The sequence below is a fragment of the Aulonocara sp. 'chitande type north' Nkhata Bay genome, linkage group LG6 (genome assembly GCF_057382095.1).
Source record: "Aulonocara sp. 'chitande type north' Nkhata Bay isolate Kocher_YH1m ecotype deep benthic linkage group LG6, A_spYH_male_GT1.1, whole genome shotgun sequence".
Classification (NCBI taxonomy): domain Eukaryota; kingdom Metazoa; phylum Chordata; class Actinopteri; order Cichliformes; family Cichlidae; genus Aulonocara; species Aulonocara sp. 'chitande type north' Nkhata Bay.
In genome coordinates this window covers 34,606,693-34,631,462 of record NC_141349.1, presented here as the reverse complement: position 1 = coordinate 34,631,462, position 24,770 = coordinate 34,606,693, and the positions used below count along the sequence as shown (strand labels likewise).

The window sequence follows — 24,770 nt, the reverse complement described above, 5'->3', positions numbered from 1 at the left end:
ACAGCTGCCCTGGGGCAGACTGACAGAAGCGAGCCATATCGCGCCATCGGCCCCTCTGGTCAACACCAGTAGGCGGTAGGGTAAAGTGTCTTGCCCAAGGACACAACGACCAGGACAGAGAGCCCGGGGATTGAACCGGCAAACTTCTGGTTACGCTTCCCAACCCATCTATTTAAAAAAGTAAATGAAAGTACAGATGTAATCGGAAAAGCAGTTGTGGTGATTATAGTTTATTTAGTTAAAATAAATGAAGATGAATAGAAATCAATGTACTATTAAATGTATTATTATGTGTCGCCAGACTGTATTTTATTTTACTTTGCTTATTTAGTTAGTTCACACTCATGTTGATAATTTACATTTGGAGAATTCTACATTTTTATTTTAAAAAGAGTAGAAAGTTTTATGAACACTCTAAGGAATACTAATGAAATGAAATATATGGAACCACAGTTGTGAACTCAATTCATGTTTTTCTATTATGGAAACTTTCATTACAGTGGATTTCTTCTGTTGTGGGCATGTTTGCGTAGACCTCTTCATCTCTACCTGGATCTTCATGGTGGCTACAGGTGCGTTGCTTTTTGTAGGTCAAGACACTTTCTTGATTTTCATAAATCTAAAAAAGAATCAGCACACAGTAAGCAGAACAATGAACGACACACGTTGCAGAGACCTGGGTTGGAAACATTTTGAAAAAAATGTCTATACACTGGCATTTCAGCCAAATAAATTTTACATATTAAAGGTTGTTTGGACTATGAGTAAAATCAGTTATTTCTTTTATTGTAATTATTTATAGTGGAGTGTGTTATAGACGCACAACTCTATTAAGATTCTTTCTCTAAGACTTACTCTGCTTCCTGTTGCACCCATCACTTCCTTTGAGCTCTTTGTCTTGGGTGTATGTTTGCTCGTGGTGTCCCCAGCTTCAGAAAATACACAGCATTAGATGTGGTTATGCTAGTTTTTCATGCACATCTGAGTTTAAGGGTCTCTGTTTGTATATGAATGTAACAATACCTTTGAGACATCTGTACTTATAAACAATTACTAGAACACACATTAGCAGCAGCGCAACGGGTACTGTGTAAACCACATAGAGTGCTGCATCTGAAAAATAGAAACCAAAACAGAACACAGTAAAACTGCAGTTTCAATAACAATCTTTCATGGACCTAACAGCAGACCCGTGGACTTACGTAATGGTTTCATGATCTTTGGTTTATACGTTATGTGTGTAACTTAACTGTGGTTACTGGTGCACACACCCACAGATGTTTTAACATATTGGCTTGACCAAAACCAAATGTTAACCATAATTCATGGTGTAAAATGTATTTCTTGTCACAACACCTATCAGCTGAAGTACACAGTAACAAACACACACGTGTTTCCTGTATCTGTAAAAGTTTTACCTGGGATTCTTGTTCCCACTGTGGTGCCTGGAGTTACAGTGCTGGTGTGCTGCAGAAAGACTGTAAGAGAAAAAAAAACTCTTAGTGCTCTCAGCAACTATATTTCAGAGACAGATTATAGTCAAAAAAGTCAAAAACACTGGGTCATTTGACCAAATGTTTGTACCAAAACACTTTTTCACGTTTTCTCCATTGAATTACCAGGAAACAGATAAATCAACCAAGAAACCAGTGCTTATTTCTGTTACTGTTTTTCATGGAGTTTCATAGACATTAAATTGGTCATGTTTGTCAATCTGTTTTTAAAACCAAAGGTGATTGTGCTTTTGAGGTTGTAGCGCACAAGCTGTGAAACAGACGTCCCCAGTCAGTCAGCTTGGCTGACTCAATCTTCAATCCACCCTATCTTCAGCCTGACGAAACATTTTTTAACTCTGTGTTTTTAAAAGTGCTACATAAATGAAGTTATTGTTATATATTCCATGGTATCAGTTTTCACAGTATTAATACTCAGGTGATAGTTACACTTTCAAGGTTTGCTTGATTCCTATTTTATATTTGTAGTTAATACATGTGAGCACATAGCACATAAGCTTGTATAACTTAACAAATTCTTACATACAGCAAAACAAAACAGACCCCAAAACAGATTTCAGATAAATGTTCATCTGATAAGTAACGAGTAGGTGAGGTTGTCAGTAGTTCTATTTCGGTGGTGCTATTTGTTGTGCTCACTGTGAGCTTCATGCAGACAGTTTTCTTTTTTCATTTGTTCACACCTCAGACAGCTGAACTGAGCCCAAACAAGCACACAGCTTACACATCTATTAGTTGCATTATATATACAAAATTGTTCATAGCATACCTGACAGCTCAATCTTGGTGTAGTTTCCAACTCTCCACTGTGAGTCTGTCCCACACCAGTATGTCCCAGCATCATCTGCTTCCAGTGCTGTGATCTTCATCATGAAAGAACTGGAAGTAGCATTATCTTGCAGTGTGAACCTCCTTTGACTCACCGCCATCTTTGTGCAATTGTTGCGGTGGTCTCCCTTACAGAGGAACTTGCTGTTATGCCGATATTGTCGAGGATAAGGACACTGCAAAGTTAGTGGATATCCTGCAGTACCATTTATTGTAGTTGATTTGACACAGCACCACTCTGTCAGATTGAAAGAGAAAAGGTATTTTAGAATCACCAGATATTCAGCTTGTTGGAGCTTATTGAAGAGAAATCATTGATATATTCAGGCTGCTGTAATTAAGTATAACTATGAACTCTCACCTTCAACTTCCAGCTCAACAGCAGAGAAAACATCCACGTCAGAGTTTCCTTGAACACCACAGAGGTACGATCCTGAATCATTTTGAGTCAAGCTGTTAATGGTCACTGTGAATGTTCCTAACATTTTGTCATCATCAAGTCTGAATCGCCCATTTTGTTTGGTGTCAGAGGTGATCAGTGCCTGCTGCAGACATGTGGAGGGCCGGTTTCCTCTGCAGATGTACTTCAGGCTGTTGTGGTACTGAGACTCATACGGACAACTGACAGACTCAGAGTATCCCTCATAACTTTGAACTTTGGTCACAGTGTCACAGCAGCTGTCTGTCAAGAAGGTAAACAACACCAGAAGCGTTACAGCCAAAAAATGGTTATATATAAAGAACAAGAGTTTTATATTCAACTCATTGTTTTAAAGTCTTTCACTTGCTTCACATACATGCTTATATGAGGGTTTAAATATATTTACTGTTTGCATTTATTATTTTATCTCCTCATTAGTCACTGATTTAATGTCTTTTGCTTGTTTCACATACATTTATAAAGTTGTGACTTTTTTCCACCATGCAGTGCTTATATGAGCGTTTACTGTTTGCATTTATTATTTTATCTACTCGGGAGTGTTTTATGTCTTTTTGTTACTGGTCTGTACATGTTTATCCATCGGGCTTAAGTACTGAGATGTCAGCATAGGATCTTAAGATTGATTGTACTAAACTGAACCAATGAGTATTGAGTTAAACTACAGTTTAACAGTATGTTGATGCTACAGCAGAATTAGCTGGTAATGGCAGTACGTTTAACTTTCTTTATATAATTTTTAATCACTTTAAATGTACAATTCATCCTGTCCATGTCTTTATTTACCTGGTGCTAATTTCAGCTCGACTTCAGTGTAGATATCTATTCCAAATATGGTCACTCCACACCAGTATTTCCCAGCATCCACAGAATGAAGATCAGAGATGGTTGTTGTGAAGATTCGTGCTGTTTTGTCATCATGGATCCTGTATTTGTTTTTCACGGAGTGTGATGTGGTAATAAGAAGATCACTGTCACCACAGTCATTATTACACAGGTACTTTTCATAAGATTCATAACCCTCATCATAAGAGCAGGAAACATTAACCTCTCTCCCCACATATCCAGTCACATGGATCACCCCTGCTTCACAGGTCACACATCTCAGAGTAACTGTAAACACATTTTGAAAATATTATGTTTTATTTGAAGCAACGTTAGAGCTGTAAAAAAAAAAAAAAAATCAGATGACCAGGACAGCCATCTAACTTTTCACAACTGGTCCTGCATACTGCTCCTTAACAGTAAAACAGATAAATCTACTGTTTAATCTACATCTGCCTTTGACCTTTATATGTTTATTTATTTATTCATTTAAAATACTTACTGCAGATGATGAAAAGCAGGTTTTGGAGGCTCCACATCTTTGCTTTGGCTGATTGAAATTTAAGATTTGAAAATGTTATGCAGACACTGTGGTCTTTTACAGCAATGAGAAGGGACGTGCAGAGCTGAACTATAAGTACAGAGGGGATGGCGCTTTCTTCGATGTCTCTTCCTCTAAGTGTATTTTAGTAATTTGTAAAATAGCTGACATAGGCCATCTAGTGGTGAAAGAAGTATTCAGAAGTTAGAAGTGTTAAGAACAGCACTGCCAATACAAGAGTTAAGAGATTTAGGAAATTTTACTTATAAAGCTTGCATTGTAGAAAACCAACTCAGAGGTTTTGTGTTTCATCCTGTTAACATTAAGCATTCATTAATATAAAAGCATCATTAATCCCCTGATTTTGTGTCAGTCCCAAAGCTTGGACCTAATTCAAAATGGGGAGAATTTATAGTCTTATGATGACAAGTTAAAAAAAATCATCTTCATTTTGGGGCTTGCACAGATACTTCTAATAAAGACTAACGGACCAGTTATTCCATTATTAATTAGCTCAGAATTAGAGTTAAACAGTTACTTGATTCTGCAGCAGAAAAAGCAGATAATCTTGTACCACTGTTTATAGACATGCAAACTGAAGTCCTTGCCTTTAACTATGTAATTAAGGTAATGCAATGTAATTTGGTTTCTGATATTTGTTTGCTTTGCATTGTCTACAGAAAACACACACACACGTATAACAACCTAATTCTTGGAGTCTGCCACTCTCATCTGAACATTTATAAGTGTTCTGACCTGACACATTGAAGCGATTGCTGTCAACTCAGATTTCATGAAACCTTAAAAAACATTTACTTTGTACTACTTTCAGCTCGACTTCAGTCTACATATCATCAAATGTTCTGGTCACTGGACACCAGTATTTCCCAACATCCATAGATTGGAGATCATAGTTAAGGGAGCAGGTCTTTTGAGGGACTGAACGCTGGCGTGTTTTTGCTGCCACTGCTCTCTTTCGATACTTATTGCTTAGTATAGTTACACAGGTTTGTGCTATTCCCAGAACTTATATTTTCTGCCAGGTAAGTTGTTTCCTCGCCTTACTCGGTTGGGTGCTGTGCTTTCGGCCATATTTACTGTCAGCTGTTAGTTTCAGCTGTCACCTTCACCACATATGCATTCACAGCTCACTAGCTACAAAACCAACAAGGCTCTCTGGCATTAGAGCACACCTTTCCCTGGCCTTAAGTACTCCTAATTGCTGATTAGAGTCAGCTGTACAAAAGGGTGGCAACTAAGGCAGGAAGACAGCAGGACAAACCCACACAAGGTCAGTTTCACAGGATAACCTGCAAAGGCCGTAACAATGATAATTGTCATTAGATATAGGCAAAGGCAGCTCTGGCCCTTTTTAAAAACACCTTCATCGTTATTATCTTGGGTGTCTGTAGTACTCATCCACCTCAAAATCTGTTCCCTTGATGATGACAAGGAAGGAAGCAGGAACCTGCTGCTTTTTTATTTTTATGTTACACATTTCTTTACAGTACGCTAGTTGTTTTTGTACATTTTTAATTAATAACAAACACAGATAATACATTTTCTCAGACTCTTATCCTGAGAAATCATGAGGCAATTTTATATAATATACTGCAATTTTTATTAAACATACACTAAGCTGCTTGCAAATAAAATGCATTTAGTAGATTTGAAAAATGTGGTATATCAAAAAGTTTTGAAAGAGCTAATTGAGCCAATAAGCTTACACAGAGAAGCTTATTTTACAGAACAACAAAATAAGACAGCCAAAAGCCTGGAGAGCTTTATATTAATTAATAAACAGTTCAGCATCATTGCTCAAACAGAACAGGTGCATTGTGTCATTACCATGATTTTCTTATGTAGGACTGATGTTAACATGAAAAAGACACAGTAGTACAAATTAGTAAACAGCCCAATAACACGGAGTTTTTTTTTGCCATCTTGGTGTTTAGAAAGCAGATAGACAAAGGGACTAGTTATGCAAACAAGCACTCATTTGTTAACAACCTGTGACTAACAGGTCATTAGGATATATGCATATCGTAGGTAATCTTCTATTCCTACTCTAATAATCAGTGTTAAACAAATACATCACCAGCAGGGGGCTCACTGTGAAACACTAACCAGTAATATTGCACGTAAAGGAAGATAATTTATACAATATGAAAGTTTTGTCAAATGTTCAAGTTGAAAGTTTTGTAGATGTTTCTGTGTATCATGAACATTTTACCTTTCACTGCTGTATTTTTGACTCCAAATGTCTAAAACTGACATTTTCAGCAAAGTGGTGACTTCTTTAAATAGTTCAAAACAATAAACCAAACAAAAACGAATATATAAAATTGAATAAATGTAATGTTTTATTACTGTATGTAAACACATTTGATTGTGTTCCACTTTTGTATTTGTTCACTTAAAAATCATGTGAAATTTTGCATTATTAGATTTTCACATTAAAAAAACAGCAGATATTTTTATGAACACTAAGCAATTAAAATCAAAGCTAGTAACTACAGATGCAAGTGCTACTTCCAGTTAGGTCCATTTATAATTGTTTTTATACCTCTTTGCCAGAACATATTCTAATTATAGTTATACAGTGGACATGGACATAATGCGTAGACTCTCAGCTTTCATTTGAGGGTATCCACAGTCAAATTGAATAAAGAGTTTTGGAGTTTCAGCTTCTTAACATGTGCCAACCGCTTTATAAAGGGACCAGAAGTAACTGGACAACTCAAAGGCTGTTTCATGGGCAGGTGTGGGCACTTCCTGTATTATGCCATTATTAATTAAGCAGATAAAGGGCCTGGAGTTGATTTGATGCGTCATGCTTGCATTTGGAATATTTTGCTGTGAACAAACAACATGCATCCAAAGGAGTTCTCCATGCAGGTGAAAAAAGCCATCCTTAAGCTGAGAAAACAGAAAAACCCATCTGAGAAATTGCTTCAATGTTTGAAATGATAATATCTACAGTTTGGTACATCCTGAGAAAGAAAGAAAGAAAGAAAGAAAGAAAGAAAGAAAGAAAGAAAGAAAGAAAGAAAGAAAGAAAGAAAGAAAGCACTGGTAAACTCAGCAACGCAAGAAGACTTGGATGTTCATGGAAGACAACTTTGGTAGATGATCGCAGAATCATTTCATGGTGAAGAGAAACCCGTTTACAACAGCCAATCAAGTGACAGCACTCTCCAGGACGTAGGTGTATCGATATCCAAGTCTACGCTGGCGTGGAATGGCTTATGATCCAAAGCATTCCACATCTTCTGTAAAACACGGCAGAGGCAGTGTGCTTGGGCGTGCATGACTGCCAGTGGCACTGGGACACTAGTGTTTATTAATGATGTGACACAGGACAGAAGCAGCCAATGGAATTCTGAGGTGTTCAGACATACTGTCTGCTCAAATCAGGCCAAATGCAGTCAAATTGATTGGGCAGATGGACTTGTACAGATGGACAATGACCCAAAACATACAGACAAAGCAACCCAGGAGTTTATTAAACCAAAGATGTGGAATATTTTTGAATGGCCAAGTGGGTGACCTGATCTTAACCCAAGTGGGCGTGCATTTCATTTGTTGAAGATTTAAAAGAAGGAAACATAGTAACCGGTGATGTCCATGAGTTCAAGACTTGGGGGTGTAATTGCCAGCAAAGGGTTTCAATCATGTATTAGAAATTAACATTTTATTTTCACCTATTTAATTTGTCCAATTACTTTTGAGTCCCTTCAGCTGCATCTGAGTTGTTTCATTTGAAGAACCAAAATGAGAAAATAGTTGTCTCTGTCCAAATATTTATGGACTGAACTGTATCTTCTGTTGGGTTTATGGAAATTTTCATTGCAGTAGATTTATTCACTTGCGGTCAAGTTTTCGTAGTGTACTTCTACATCTACTTCTTCATAGACGTTACTGGTGCTTTGGTCATTGGAGGTCACCACACCTTGATTTTTATAAATCTAAAAAAGAATCAAGACACATTAAACAGAACAAATGAATGACACGTGTTGCAGAGAAATGAGTTGTGGACACATTTAGAAATGTTCTACAATTACACTAAAGCCAGTAGAAGTATTTCCTTATGGTTGTACACCTTAGCAGTGAGTCAAGTTGTAGTGTAGACGTAGGGGTGGGTTTTGATTATAATTTTTCCGATTAGAATCGATTCTAGCTTGAATAACGCGATATTGATTCATTAAAATCCTGAGTTTTTTTTAACAATTTTTAAGTATAAATTTATTTTGCCCTGAACACCAGAATCTCAGGTTAAACAGCAGGTAAACCGATTCTGCACAAAGACACAAGGACCCGCCGACGCATCAGAGTCAGTGAGATGTCGGCTTTCTCACCTGACGGCATGTACACGTACACGCTGAAAGCCGACATCTCACTGTTTCCGATGCGTTGGGTCCGCGCTTTATTTTTTTTTTGTGCTACATTCAGAAGCTGCAGGTTTTTGTCTCTCTCCAACCAAAATTGAGTGAACCAGCAGCAAAAGAAGATGCAAACTAGGCTTCACATTTTGCTTCACATAAACATCGTCATGAATTCCCTCTTACTTTGTCTCCACCACGATAAAATCACACTTCATGCACAGCTCTCTCTGTCTCTCTCTCTCTCTCTCTCTCAGTGTACTTCAAGAAAAGTTTCCCATCTCAAATCTTTTTTTTTTTTTTTGCATTATTTGCTTGCTTATTACCCACCAGTCTACCGTAATGTGCTCTCGGCCACTGTTTTTTTTAATTTATTTATTTAGTTTTAACTTAAATGACTTCTGACAAAAAAACCTTATTCCTGGTGTTCAATACTGAAGAAATGTAAACTTTTTAAAAATTCTGCAAAATTAAAAAATGCTTGGCTCTAATAAAGCCTCTATAACTTTGCTCTGCTCCACTTTAGCAGCATCAGATAATATTCATATGTTGATTCATGTTTTTGTTCGTTTTTTTTCTACTGCTAATTATTTATAAGGTTATCTGCTATAAAAAGCCAGGCCAGGAAAATCTCCTTCATGTTTTTTTGTGCTTTATCCTCAGTTACTTTGACACAAAGGCATCTGCTGTTATGCTTACACCTTTGATAAAGTCTCACAAGTCAACTTTCTTTTTATAAATATAAAAATATGCATACACTGCACTGCCATCAAAATACTGATTCTAGATACAGATTCTAACACATGAAAAAAGGAACTTTTAACACAGCTTTTCCAAACGGCCTAGTTTTAATTTGGATGCTTAATTTATTTACTTTGCACACAGATTTAAAATTATTTCACAAAAACCAAAAACTATAAGCATCAAAAACGATTAGCCTTCTTGATTTAGGTCCATTGTATCCTTTTTGCTAGACAACAGACTGCAGTCATTTTTTTTTATAGTTTTCAACAAATCCCACACATATCTCCTGGGCAATCCTGGCCCATTTGTCTTTGTTGCATCTTTTAAGTTCCTCCAGGTTTGATGGTCTTCTGGCATGGACCTTGGTCTTTCGTTCACCCCACACATTTGAAATAGAATTAAAGTCAGGGCTTTCAGCAAGTCAGTCAGAGATGTTCACTTTGGTCTTCTGGAGGTCATTCTTCACCAAGAGTGAGGTATCTTTTGAGTCACTGTAGTGACCCAGACCTAGATGTGCTACTAACTGCTTGAGGTTGTCTTTCATAATATTCACATATCTTTATATCTTTACGATTCCTTCCACTTTCACAAGTTTCCCAGTTCCAGATGCACTGGAGCATCCCTACAGCATAATCACAAAGTTTTCTTTCCAGAGTCTTTGAGATCGTTTCTTTCCTACCTCTCCCAGGCTTGTTCCAAAACGTGTCACTTTCATTGAATTTACTGATTTCACTCCAGTTCTTGACATTTTGAAATCCTGTAATAACTTTCTACATCTAAAAGTATTTTTCTCAAATCTAAACAGATTTGCTGAAGTTTTTGAACTGTTTGTAAACTGGAACATAACCCAGAGTTTTAACCACATCCTTGCATAGCAGCAGTTCTATGGCTGAATGAAAAAGGTCAGTTTTTAATAGGGCTTATTATACTGACTATGATAGTCACAATTGTTGTCTTGTGTGGAAAAATACGCCACCCAGTGGACACTAGAGGGACAGAAAATAATGAACAGAGAAGCAATTCAATGGTCACATGTATCTGTGGGCTGAAGTCAGGAAAGTTTCTGTTAGGCTGCCACTATAGTCGTCTTATAAACACCAGAAACACTGCATTGATTCTGGTATTATTTCCCCCAAATGTTTCTGTGAAAGTGTGCAAATTAGTTTGTTTAGAAATGCTGTGTTAAATTCACTTGTTCTGTTAAAAAAAAAAAAAACAGCCCCACCCTATGGGTTTCACAGGGTGGGGCTAATAATTGTGTCCTCATCTGTAAATGAATGTAGACATAACAAATCCAAATGGGAGATCCAATTAAATTCCAGTTGTCCCACATTCCAAACTAATCTTGCATATTAAACCCAACAAACAGTAAAAAGTCAGTTTTTTTTAATCCTAAATATTCATAATTGAGTGTGAGACAAACATACTTCTCTATTAAGACTTTAGACTTTAGTTTTCTTACTTCACTTTGTGCTGCACCAATCACCTTCTTTGAACTCTTTTTCCTAGATGCATTTCTCCGCAGGGAGAGAACAGCTTCTGAAAACACACAGCATTAAATATGGTTATGCTGTATTTGCATGCACATTTGAGTGTAAGGGTCTCTCTGTGCATATGAATATAAAAGATACCTTCAATCCTGGAATGTCTGTACTTATAAACAAGAACGAGGATACATATCAAAAGCAGTACAGGGGGTATCACATAGAGTGCTGAAAAACAAACAAACAAAAAACTATTGTTCTCATAACACAGAAGTACACATTGACAGTCATACATATATAATATATCTTTAATTTATTTACCTGGGTTCTTTTTTCCCAGAGTGCTCTGTGGAAAGACTGCAAGTGAAAATAACTATAAGTGCTCTTAGCAACGTTATATTAACACAGACTGTAATACAATGACAGGAGATGATAAACTAAAAATTTATCGCATGCCGCTCACTCTTTCCTTCCTGTCTCATTATGTAGAAAGAATTTCATGCTTATCTTTAGTATGTAGCAGGTCAAATCTACTTGTAACATATGAAATATACACTGTAAAAAAAAATTGTAATATAAAAGTATTTTACTGTGTATTTTACAGTTTTGTACTGTTTTTCTAGAATATGATTAAATTTACATAAATAGACTGTGATTTTACATTTCAAATGTAAATTAACGTAAAATCACTGTAAATGTAATAAAACATAATTTTCTTGTTTTGTAAATGTATTTGTCTGTACATATGCATATTTAGATTGTTAAAATACATTCACAAATGTATCATAATTTCACAAATATTTGTCCTTTATTTGAAAGATTGAACTGTTTAATTCAAATGTAATGCTATGGAAAAATATATAAAATGATTCTTATAAACTTTTTTTTACATCAAATGATTATTATTATCATTGTTATTTAGGGCGATCGTAGCTCAAGAGTTGGCTCAAGAGTTGGCAGTTTGCCTTGTAATTAGAAGGTTGCCGGTTCAACAGTCTCTCTCGTTTCATCCTTGGGCAAGACACTTCACCTACTGGTGATGGCCAGAGGGGCTGATGGCGCGATATGGCAGCCTCGCCTCTGTCAGTCTGTCCCAGGGCAGCTGTGGCTACAACTGTAGCTTGCCTCCACCAGTGTGTGAATGTGAGAGTGAATGAATAGTGGAATTGTAAAGCGCTTTGAGGGTCTCGAAAAGTGCTATATAACTGCAATCCATTATTATTTAAACCAACTGTTAACTGTATATTTCTGTACATTTAAGTATTATTATTCATATTGCCGCATTCATTGACCTTGTTTATAGGTAATTTCATTGTTTAATCACATTAAAATGTTCCTAATTTAATGTTTAAAAGCACTTGATAAAGGCAAAATCCCATGTAAAATTAGGGCAACAAACTGTATTGTCATTACTCAAAGTTATTTTCTGTTATTTTCTGGTATTATTTTGGCGCCCCAGCTGCCGAAATATTCTTGGTTTTTTTTAGGATTTTGTTTTTTTTACAGTGTAGAGTGGAGAAAATAATTATTTGATCCTCTCAAATATCCAAATGAACAGAATCAACCTTTTGGGATCTGGATACAATTGTGTCATATTCTGAGGTAGGCTTAGGTAGCCTGGGGACCCTTATTGATACATGCCCTTGTTGGGATAAAAGCAATGACTGCAAAAGAAGTCTGCAACATTTTTATCTCACATTTAAAACAAAACCCCAAACCTTGCAAATCCTGTTGCTGTAAATACTCTAGTTTTCATTACTTTTGATCCTACCTTTCTTTACTCATCATTAAACAGAAACTATCAATTATTGAGCCAACCAAGCCCATAAAATGAAAGCAGTTTGTCAAAGAAACTTATTGTACAGAACAACAAAATAAGACCTCTGCACTAATTAGTTGACTAACAGTTCAGCATAACTGCTTAAAAACACAGCTGCACACAGGTGAATGGTGTCATCGCCATGATTTTCTTAAAGGGAGTAGTCCAAAACTATAAAAAGTCCAATCACACAGGGTTGTTTTTTTTTTTTTTTGCCATGTAGGTGTTTTTAAACCAGATACACAAAGGAACTAATTATGCAAACAAGGACTCTGAGCACTCATTTATTAACAACATGTGACTGACAGTTTGTTAGGAAATAAACACACTGTGGATAATTCTCTATTCCTACTCTTATAATCAGTGTTACACTAATACATCACCAGCAGGGGGCTCACTGTGTACTAATACTGCGTAGTGTGTAGTGTAGTAATACTGCAGGCAAGGGAAGGAAATTGATTTTCTTGGCTTATCTGAAGGATATCCGCCAAAGGCGAGTGCTGGGCTGTTTTCAAAAGATTTCTGTGTATCATGGACATTTTACTTTTCACTGCTCTATTTTTCAATCCAAATGTCTTAAACTGACACCCTAACAAAGTGGGAAATAATTATTTGTTCCTCTCCAGTTGTTTAATTGTAGATTCATTTTAATGGACAGAGACAGAGTATTAACCAAAAATTCTAAAAAGACTAAGTCAAAGGTTTGGAAATTTAACTAAAGATCTGAATAAACATAATACAAAATCTTAAATTTTATCTATCTATCTATCTATCTATCTATCTATCTATCTATCTATCTATCTATCTATCTATCTATCTATCTATCTATCTATCTATCTATCTATCTATCTATCTATCTATCTATCTATCTATCTATCTATCTATCTATCTATCTATCTATCTGTCTGTCTGTCTGTCTGTCTGTCTGTCTGTCTGTCTGTCTGTATACATACATACATACATGTATATATATATATATAGTCGTGATTTACCAGGAGTACTAAGTAGGGCTCAGTTATTGTTTTGTGTATTTTATTATTTTATTTTTCGGGTGGGTAGCACTGGGCTAACAGTTTTTATTTGATCACACCTCGGACAACTGTATGATCACCTACACTCTGTTTCCATAATGGAGCTCTAACAAACACATATCCTACAAACACATTTATTGTATTATCATAGTGTGTACAAAAGTGTTTAACATACCTGACAACTGAATCTTGGTGTAGTTTCCAACTCCCCACTGTGAGTCTGACCCACACCAGTATGTCCCAGCATCAGCTGCTTCCAGCTTTGAGATTATCACAATCAAAGTGCTGGAAGAAGCATCTTGTAGTGTGAATCTGCTTTGATTCTTTAGCATATCTGTGCAGTTGTTTCGGTGGTCTCCCTTACAGAGAAACTTCCTGTTATCCCGGTATTGTGAAGGATAAGGACACTGCAAAGTTAGTGGATGCCCCACAGTACCATTTATTTTAGCTGATTTGACACAGCAGAACTCTGTATAAATGAAAGAAAAAGGTTATTTCAGAATCATCAAATATTCAACTGATGTAATGAAAACATTCAGATCAGAGTTTCTTTGAACACCACAAAGGTAATACCCTGAATCCTCTTAGCTCAAGCTGGTGATGTTTATGTATGTAATTTTTTTTTTAACTTTTTATCATCATAAAGTCTGAATCGTCCATTTTTCTTGTTATAAGAGGTGATTAGTGCCTGTTTCCTCTGCAGATGGCTGTTCTGGTACTGAGGCTCATACAGACAACTAATGGATACTGAATATCCCTGATAATTCAGAATTTTAGTCACAGTGTCACAGCAGTGGTCTGTCAACAGGGGTAAAAGCATCAGAAGACATATTACACCCATTAAACAGCTGTATATATAACTTAAGGATTTCATATTTAACTCATTGAACAACTTCATATTTGTAAACTTGTGACAGTTTTCCATCATTTGATGCTCATATAGTGCTTTAAATTTTACAGCACAGAAACAGATAATCCTGAACAAGCAGAAACTTTCTATGAATTCCCATTAACTGTAACTCAGTGTCAAACTGAATTTTACTAAGTCTTTGTTTACCTTTTACTAATTTCAGCTTGACATCAGTGTAGATATCTTCTGAACAGAGACTTGGAGGAGAGAGACCTAATATTTAATAATCCACATTCCACTGTTTTACTCTTTGGTTCAGATGTGGATACTGTATTGTTCTTTCTTTGTGATTTTTTACGTTAAGGTTGTTTATTGCTGGTTTTTAGTTTCTTTTTTGTCTGTTTGGGAGCTGACACAGTCTCAATGGAGATGGGTTTTTGGGGGGGTAGCAGGAGGAGAGACGCTGCAGAGAGGCGTGTAAGACTGCAACTCTGCTTCCTGGTCCCAACTCTGGATAGTCATATTTTGGGGGGTTTAATAAATTTGTCCATATTTCTAGAAATGAGAGCTGCGCCATCTGAAGTGGGATGGATGCCGTCTCTCCTAACAAGACCAGGTTTCCTCCAGAAGGTTTGCCAATTATCTATGAAGCCCACATCATTTCTTGGACACCACTCAGACAGCCAGCAATTTAAGGAGAACATGCGGCTAAACATGTCACTCCTGGTCTGATTGGGGAGGGGACCAGAGAAAACTACAGAGTCCAACATTGTTTTGGCAAAGTTACACACCGATTCAATATTGACTTTAGTGACCTCCGATTGGCGTAACTGGGTGCCATTACTGCCGACGTATATTATGATTTTACTGTATTTATGTTTACCCTTAGCCGGCAGGTTTACATTTCCCTCAATGTTGCCTGCTCTGGCCCCTGGAAAACAATATGAAATATAGAGTGTGGAAAATAATTATTTGATCCTCTGCAATATCCAAATGAACAGAATCAACTTTTTGGGATCTGGATACAATTGTGTGTCATATTCCGAGGTAGGCTTAGGTAGCCTGGGGACCCTTACTAGATACATGCCCTTGTGGGGATAAAAGCAATGTAGAAGTTATAGTTTTTACAAGATTTTCTACTGTAGGAGATACAGTTTTTCCAGGAGTTTTTATTGTAGAAGGTACAGTGCTGGTATGCTGCAGAAAGACTGTTGGAGAAAAAACCCTCTTAGTTCTCTTAGAAACTTTATTTTAACACAAGAATCACGTTTTAGTAGAATGACTAGTGCAGAGGGTCCTACCCTAAAAATCTTAAACTATTCACACAACTGAAATTAGATTATTAATTAATGACATAATTAATTAATTTAGTCATTTATGTAGCAAACCATCCAGTAAAGAAGATAAAAAAAAAAAACTGGCCTCTAGTTCTGTTTGGCATATATTCTGTGCTTTGTGTGAAACACTATGAGGGCAGAGTTGTCATAATTCTATCACACTACAAACAACTGAATTACCAGCCGCAGTGTATGCTTTAAAAGCAGTGTAAAAAAAGCATGTAACTCATAGCTCTGTCTATTTTTCCTTTATTAAAATGTGTTCATCTCACCGACTGACAGCTGAATCTTGGTGTAGTTTCCAACTCTCCACTGTGAGTCTGACCCACACCAGTATGTCCCAGCATCATCCTCTTGTATCTTTGTGATCGTCACTGAGAAAGAGTTGGAATAAATATCATCTTGTAGTGCAAATCTGTTTTGACTCGTCCCCATGTCTCTGCAACTGTTGCGGTAGTCTCCCTTACAGAGGAACTTCCTGTTATCCTGATGTTGTTGAGGATAAGGGCACTGCAGAGTTAGTGGCTGTCCAACAGTACCTGTTATTTTAGTTGACCTGACACAGCACCACTCTGTCAGATGGAAAGAGAAAAACTATTTACGATTCAAAAATATTAAACTTTCAGAAAGACTTTTTTTTTTTTTCTCGAAGAAGCTGTTTTCTTTTGGTTGGTATAATGAGATATTACTATGACCTCTCACCTTTGACTCTTAGCTCAACAGCAGAGAAAACATCATGGTCAGAGTTTGTTTGAACACCACAAAGGTAATGCCCTGAATCACTTTGGGTCAAGCTGCTAATTGTCACTGTGAATATTCTTGACATTTTTACATCATTAAGTCTGAAGCGACCATTTTCTCTTTTGTTAGAGGTGATTAGTGCATCCTGCAGACATGTGGAGGGCTGGTTTCCTCTGCAGATGTACTTCAGGCTGTTCTGGTACTGATTCTCATGAGGACAATTGATGGACTCAGAGTATCCCTCATAACTTTCAATATTGGTCACAGTATCACAGCAGTGGTCTGTCAAAAAGACAAATGTATTAATTTTACAGAGTTTGTAAAATGTATTAGTTTTCTGTCAGCTGATATAATGAGATGTTACTATGACCTCTCACCTTTAACTTTCAGCTCAAAAGCATAGAAAAGATGCAGGTCAGAGTTTCTTTGGATGCCACAGAGGTAACGCCCTGAATCACTTTGGGTCAAACTGCTAATCTTTGTTGTGAGTTGTGTTGACATATTTTCTTCGTCAAATCTGAATCGCCCATTTTGTTTGTTGTAAGAGGTGATTAGTGCCTGTTGCAGACACATGGAGGGCCGTGTTCCTCTGCAGATGTACTTCAGGCTGTTCTGGTACTGGGACTCATACAGACAACTGAAGGACACTGAATATCCTGCATAACTTTCAACTTCTTTCACACTGTTACAGCAGCTGTCTGTCAAAAAGATCAACAGCATTAGAAAACACGCTACAGCCAATACAGATATGATGTTTTATTTAATTAGCTTGCTGCAACAAAATTGTATGTAATGGATCTTAAAAAAACCTGAACTAAACTGAAACATTGATAATGGCTAAAACTGAGGTGCAGGTCATATTTATAGCATTTAATGCAAGTAATGTTCTATCAGTTATATTTTTGTCTGTCGTTACATTGGAACCTATACAATAACAACGGGTTTGTACATATGATTTTACCTCAATTCAACATAAAATTCGATTTTGGGAAAGGTTTATTTACCTTGGACTAATTTCAGCTCGACTTCGGTGTAGATATCTATTCCAGTTCTGCTCACGCCACACCAGTATTTCCCAGTATCCACAGAACGAAGGTCAGAGATGCTCGTTGTAAAGATTCGTGCTGTTTTGTCATCATGGATCCTGTATTTGCTTGTCACTGGATTTGATGTTGTAATAAGAACATCATCATTGCTGCCACAGTCATTCTTACACAGGTACTTCTCATAAGACTCGTAACCCTGATCATAGGAGCAGGAAACTTTAACCGCACTCCCCACATATCCAGTTACATGGATCACCCCTACTGCACTGGTCACACATCTCAGAGCAACTGGAAAAAGAATGTAAAAGTCAACATGGTAGGTTTCATACTAACAATGTTAGTGCTGTATAACGAAATTACCAAGACTGAAAAAGCGTTTGGCCTACTGCTCCTAAATTACTAGAAGAGATATGTGTACTACTTAGTCTACATCAGCCTTTATATGGTCTTCATATTTTAGTTATTTACCAGTTTAAACAACTTACTGCAAAAGGTGAACAGCAGGTTTTGAAGTCTCCTCATCTTTGCTTCAGTTTGTCCATATATTCTCTATTCCTACTCTTATAATCAGTGTTACACTAATACATCACCAGCAGGGGGCTCACTGTGTACTAATACTGCGTAGTGTGTAGTGTAGTAATATTGCAGGCAAGGGAAGGAAATTGATTTTCTTGGCTTATCTGAAGGATATCCGCCAAAGGCGAGTGCTGGGCTGTTTTCAAAAGATTTCTGTGTATCATGGACATTTTACTTTTCACTGCTCTATTTTTCAATCCAAATGTCTTAAACTGACACCCTAACAAAGTGGGAAATAATTATTTGTTCCTCTCCAGTTGTTTAATTGTAGATTCATTTTAATGGACAGAGACAGAGTATTAACCAAAAATTCTAAAAAGACTAAGTCAAAGGTTTGGAAATTTAACTAAAGATCTGAATAAACATAATACAAAATCTTAAATTTTATCTATCTATCTATCTATCTATCTATCTATCTATCTATCTATCTATCTATCTATCTATCTATCTATCTATCTATCTATCTATCTATCTATCTGTCTGTCTGTCTGTCTGTCTGTCTGTCTGTCTGTCTGTCTGTATACATACATACATACATGTATATATATATATATAGTCGTGATTTACCAGGAGTACTAAGTAGGGCTCAGTTATTGTTTTGTGTATTTTATTATTTTATTTTTCGGGTGGGTAGCACTGGGCTAACAGTTTTTATTTGATCACACCTCGGACAACTGTATGATCACCTACACTCTGTTTCCATAATGGAGCTCTAACAAACACATATCCTACAAACACATTTATTGTATTATCATAGTGTGTACAAAAGTGTTTAACATACCTGACAACTGAATCTTGGTGTAGTTTCCAACTCCCCACTGTGAGTCTGACCCACACCAGTATGTCCCAGCATCAGCTGCTTCCAGCTTTGAGATTATCACAATCAAAGTGCTGGAAGAAGCATCTTGTAGTGTGAATCTGCTTTGATTCTTTAGCATATCTGTGCAGTTGTTTCGGTGGTCTCCCTTACAGAGAAACTTCCTGTTATCCCGGTATTGTGAAGGATAAGGACACTGCAAAGTTAGTGGATGCCCCACAGTACCATTTATTTTAGCTGATTTGACACAGCAGAACTCTGTATAAATGAAAGAAAAAGGTTATTTCAGAATCATCAAATATTCAACTGATGTAATGAAAACATTCAGATCAGAGTTTCTTTGAACACCACAAAGGTAATACCCTGAATCCTCTTAGCTCAAGCTGGTGATGTTTATGTATGTAATTTTTTTTTAACTTTTTATCATCATAAAGTCTGAATCGTCCATTTTTCTTGTTATAAGAGGTGATTAGTGCCTGTTTCCTCTGCAGATGGCTGTTCTGGTACTGAGGCTCATACAGACAACTAATGGATACTGAATATCCCTGATAATTCAGAATTTTAGTCACAGTGTCACAGCAGTGGTCTGTCAACAGGGGTAAAAGCATCAGAAGACATATTACACCCATTAAACAGTTGTATATAAAACTTAAGGATTTCATATTTAACTCATTGAACAACTTCATATTTGTAAACTTGTGACAGTTTTCCATCATTTGATGCTCATATAGTGCTTTAAATTTTACAGCACAGAAACAGATAATCCTGAACAAGCAGAAACTTTCTATGAATTCCCATTAACTGTAACTCAGTGTCAAACTGAATTTTACTAAGTCTTTGTTTACCTTTTACTAATTTCAGCTTGACATCAGTGTAGATATCTTCTGAACAGAGACTTGGAGGAGAGAGACCTAATATTTAATAATCCACATTCCACTGTTTTACTCTTTGGTTCAGATGTGGATACTGTATTGTTCTTTCTTTGTGATTTTTTACGTTAAGGTTGTTTATTGCTGGTTTTTAGTTTCTTTTTTGTCTGTTTGGGAGCTGACACAGTCTCAATGGAGATGGGTTTTTGGGGGGGTAGCAGGAGGAGAGACGCTGCAGAGAGGCGTGTAAGACTGCAACTCTGCTTCCTGGTCCCAACTCTGGATAGTCATATTTTGGGGGGTTTAATAAATTTGTCCATATTTCTAGAAATGAGAGCTGCGCCATCTGAAGTGGGATGGATGCCGTCTCTCCTAACAAGACCAGGTTTCCTCCAGAAGGTTTGCCAATTATCTATGAAGCCCACATCATTTCTTGGACACCACTCAGACAGCCAGCAATTTAAGGAGAACATGCGGCTAAACATGTCACTCCTGGTCTGATTGGGGAGGGGACCAGAGAAAACTACAGAGTCCAACATTGTTTTGGCAAAGTTACACACCGATTCAATATTGACTTTAGTGACCTCCGATTGGCGTAACTGGGTGCCATTACTGCCGACGTATATTATGATTTTACTGTATTTATGTTTACCCTTAGCCGGCAGGTTTACATTTCCCTCAATGTTGCCTGCTCTGGCCCCTGGAAAACAATATGAAATATAGAGTGTGGAAAATAATTATTTGATCCTCTGCAATATCCAAATGAACAGAATCAACTTTTTGGGATCTGGATACAATTGTGTGTCATATTCCGAGGTAGGCTTAGGTAGCCTGGGGACCCTTACTAGATACATGCCCTTGTGGGGATAAAAGCAATGTAGAAGTTATAGTTTTTACAAGATTTTCTACTGTAGGAGATACAGTTTTTCCAGGAGTTTTTATTGTAGAAGGTACAGTGCTGGTATGCTGCAGAAAGACTGTTGGAGAAAAAACCCTCTTAGTTCTCTTAGAAACTTTATTTTAACACAAGAATCACGTTTTAGTAGAATGACTAGTGCAGAGGGTCCTACCCTAAAAATCTTAAACTATTCACACAACTGAAATTAGATTATTAATTAATGACATAATTAATTAATTTAGTCATTTATGTAGCAAACCATCCAGTAAAGAAGATAAAAAAAAAAAACTGGCCTCTAGTTCTGTTTGGCATATATTCTGTGCTTTGTGTGAAACACTATGAGGGCAGAGTTGTCATAATTCTATCACACTACAAACAACTGAATTACCAGCCGCAGTGTATGCTTTAAAAGCAGTGTAAAAAAAGCATGTAACTCATAGCTCTGTCTATTTTTCCTTTATTAAAATGTGTTCATCTCACCGACTGACAGCTGAATCTTGGTGTAGTTTCCAACTCTCCACTGTGAGTCTGACCCACACCAGTATGTCCCAGCATCATCCTCTTGTATCTTTGTGATCGTCACTGAGAAAGAGTTGGAATAAATATCATCTTGTAGTGCAAATCTGTTTTGACTCGTCCCCATGTCTCTGCAACTGTTGCGGTGGTCTCCCTTACAGAGGAACTTCCTGTTATCCTGATGTTGTTGAGGATAAGGGCACTGCAGAGTTAGTGGCTGTCCAACAGTACCTGTTATTTTAGTTGACCTGACACAGCACCACTCTGTCAGATGGAAAGAGAAAAACTATTTACGATTCAAAAATATTAAACTTTCAGAAAGACTTTTTTTTTTTTTTTTTTCTCGAAGAAGCTGTTTTCTTTTGGTTGGTATAATGAGATATTACTATGACCTCTCACCTTTGACTCTTAGCTCAACAGCAGAGAAAACATCATGGTCAGAGTTTGTTTGAACACCACAAAGGTAATGCCCTGAATCACTTTGGGTCAAGCTGCTAATTGTCACTGTGAATATTCTTGACATTTTTACATCATTAAGTCTGAAGCGACCATTTTCTCTGTTGTTAGAGGTGATTAGTGCATCCTGCAGACATGTGGAGGGCTGGTTTCCTCTGCAGATGTACTTCAGGCTGTTCTGGTACTGATTCTCATGAGGACAATTGATGGACTCAGAGTATCCCTCATAACTTTCAATATTGGTCACAGTATCACAGCAGTGGTCTGTCAAAAAGACAAATGTATTAATTTTACAGAGTTTGTAAAATGTATTAGTTTTCTGTCAGCTGATATAATGAGATGTTACTATGACCTCTCACCTTTAACTTTCAGCTCAAAAGCATAGAAAAGATGCAGGTCAGAGTTTCTTTGGATGCCACAGAGGTAACGCCCTGAATCACTTTGGGTCAAACTGCTAATCTTTGTTGTGAATTGTGTTGACATATTTTCTTCGTCAAATCTGAATCGCCCATTTTGTTTGTTGTAAGAGGTGATTAGTGCCTGTTGCAGACACATGGAGGGCCGTGTTCCTCTGCAGATGTACTTCAGGTTGTTCTGGTACTGGGACTCATACAGACAACTGAAGGACACTGAATATCCTGCATAACTTTCAACTTCTTTCACACTGTTACAGCAGCTGTCTGTCAAAAAGATCAACAGCATTAGAAAACGCGCTACAGCCAATACAGATATGATGTTTTATTTAATTAGCTTGCTGCAACAAAATTGTATGTAATGGATCTTAAAAAAACCTGAACTAAACTGAAACATTGATAATGGCTAAAACTGAGGTGCAGGTCATATTTATAGCATTTAATGCAAGTAATGTTCTATCAGTTATAGTTTTGTCTGTCGTTACATTGGAACCTATACAATAACAATGGGTTTGTACATATGATTTTACCTCAATTCAACATAAAATTCGATTTTGGGAAATGTTTATTTACCTTGGACTAATTTCAGCTCGACTTCGGTGTAGATATCTATTCCAGTTCTGCTCACGCCACACCAGTATTTCCCAGTATCCACAGAACGAAGGTCAGAGATGCTCGTTGTGAAGATTCGTGCTGTTTTGTCATCATGGATCCTGTATTTGCTTGTCACTGGATTTGATGTTGTAATAAGAACATCATCATTGCTGCCACAGTCATTCTTACACAGGTACTTCTCATAAGACTCGTAACCCTGATCATAGGAGCAGGAAACTTTAACCGCACTCCCCACATATCCAGTTACATGGATCACCCCTACTGCACTGGTCACACACCTCAGAGCAACTGGAAAAAGAATGTAAAAGTCAACATGGTAGGTTTCATACTAACAATGTTAGTGCTGTATAACGAAATTACCAAGACTGAAAAAGCGTTTGGCCTACTGCTCCTAAATTACTAGAAGAGATATGTGTACTACTTAGTCTACATCAGCCTTTATATGGTCTTCATATTTTAGTTATTTACCAGTTTAAACAACTTACTGCAAAAGGTGAACAGCAGGTTTTGAAGTCTCCTCATCTTTGCTTCAGTTTGTCCATATAGAGCCTTGACAGGAAATTCTCTCAGGTTTAAAAAAAATCATGCCAACAATAGGTGTCATTTAACGCCATAGTAATGTGAAGGGAGGGGTAGAGCTGGACCATCAACACAGATGAGGTGGAGCATTCTTAGTTGGGCTTACACATTCCATCTAGTGGTTAAAGAAGATTTCACAAGCTTTCCATAATAGCATAGGATTGAATAGAATAGCCCTTTATTGTCATTGTACACACTGTTCCAAAAAATAGTAATGTCAAATTATTTTACTGTGTATTTTACAGTTGTGTACTGTTTTTCTAGAATATCATTACATTTACATAAGTAGACTGTGATCTGACACGTCAGATGTAAAACAACATAACATCACTGTAAATGTAATAAAACACAATTTACTTGTTTGTTAAATATATTTTGTTGTACATATGCATATTTAGATTGTAAAAATACATCCAGAAATGTCTCCCATCAGGCCTTGGGACATGTGCTGCTGTTCAGATGTTCTTGTTTTATTGTTTATGGTTACGTTACTTTTAACTGTTATCTTGAATGTTATGTTTACGCCGTGGTGCAGCGTCACTGACAGTTGTTGTTTTGTAGAGAGAGTGCTGTACCATGAGTGACTTCTGTTGTGCTGTTGCTGAACCTTGAGGCATATTGTAGCACCGGCAAGTGTTTTAATAAAGAGCTCCCCCTACCAGCTAGGGGTTAAATTACAAGCTCAATCTCTTTCTGTGAGCTTCTTTGTTAAGATTTCTCTGCATGCCACAATGTAAAACATTGCACGGACACGCTATGCTAATGATATATTTTGAAAAAGAAATGTAGAGGTAGGAATTGTAATTATTATAAATAACATGACGCTAAGCATTGGCCAATGAATGTGAACTAACAACAACAAGGTTGCGGGTATGGCTGCGACCATAGGAAAAAACCCTAATATGAAGGTATTTTACTGTGCATTTTACAGTAATCTTCTGTTCTTCTAGAATATCATTAAAGTTACGTAAATAGACTTTGACTTCACATTTTGAATGTCAAATCCCATGTCAAATTAGCGCAACAAACTCTATTTTCATTACTGAAAATAACTGTATTTTTATGGGACAGTTATTTTCTGTTATTTTACGGTCGTATTTTGGCGCCCCAGCTGCCGGAATATTACCGTTTTTTTAAGATGTTTTTTTTCCCCCTATTTATAGATGATTTCATTGTTTAATCACATTAACATGTTCCTGATTTAATGTTTAGCGGCACTTGAAAAAGGCGAGATCCCATGTCAAATTAGCGCAACTAATTGTATTTTCATTACTGGAAATAACCGTATTTTTATGGGGAGTTATTTTCTGTTATTTCACGGTCGTATTTTGGCGCCCCAGCTGCCGGAATATTACCGTTGTTTCAGGATGGTTTTTTTTAACAGTGCATGTACAATGAAATTGTAAAATTGTGTGTGTGCCACACCAACCATGCCGGCATAAAATATAAA

The 24,770-nt window shown here is 36.8% G+C and overlaps 2 protein-coding genes across 6 annotated transcripts; both read right to left on the bottom strand.

Moving 5' to 3' along the window:
* Window positions 1–277: 277 nt before the first annotated feature.
* Window positions 278–4,202, bottom strand: LOC147328280 (polymeric immunoglobulin receptor-like). 2 transcript variants are annotated; one of them, XM_086297674.1, is made up of 8 exons: window positions 4,109–4,202; window positions 3,568–3,894; window positions 2,704–3,024; window positions 2,284–2,580; window positions 1,419–1,478; window positions 1,024–1,113; window positions 856–929; window positions 278–619 (listed from the first exon to the last, which is right to left on the bottom strand). In XM_086297674.1, the coding sequence occupies exons 1-8, from the start codon at window positions 4,143–4,145 to the stop codon at window positions 467–469; spliced, it is 1,359 nt and encodes a 452-aa protein (XP_086153800.1). In that variant the 5' UTR covers window positions 4,146–4,202; the 3' UTR covers window positions 278–466. The 2 variants fall into 2 exon arrangements, with proteins under 2 accessions (XP_086153800.1, XP_086153801.1); XM_086297675.1 differs by lacking the exon at window positions 2,704–3,024.
* A 1,418-nt stretch (window positions 4,203–5,620) lies between these two features.
* Window positions 5,621–23,362, bottom strand: LOC147328279 (uncharacterized). 4 transcript variants are annotated; one of them, XM_086296515.1, is made up of 18 exons: window positions 23,227–23,362; window positions 22,700–23,029; window positions 22,073–22,393; window positions 21,657–21,977; window positions 21,417–21,521; window positions 21,222–21,323; window positions 20,496–20,543; window positions 18,939–19,232; window positions 17,540–17,869; window positions 16,913–17,233; window positions 16,497–16,817; window positions 16,067–16,366; window positions 15,341–15,388; window positions 13,783–14,076; window positions 11,079–11,114; window positions 10,905–10,985; window positions 10,736–10,812; window positions 5,621–8,115 (listed from the first exon to the last, which is right to left on the bottom strand). In XM_086296515.1, the coding sequence occupies exons 1-18, from the start codon at window positions 23,261–23,263 to the stop codon at window positions 8,008–8,010; spliced, it is 3,474 nt and encodes a 1,157-aa protein (XP_086152641.1). In that variant the 5' UTR covers window positions 23,264–23,362; the 3' UTR covers window positions 5,621–8,007. The 4 variants fall into 4 exon arrangements, with proteins under 4 accessions (XP_086152641.1, XP_086152639.1, XP_086152642.1 ...); XM_086296513.1 differs by having other exon boundaries at window positions 21,222–21,521; XM_086296516.1 differs by lacking the exon at window positions 20,496–20,543.
* Between the last annotated feature and the right edge of the window lie 1,408 nt (window positions 23,363–24,770).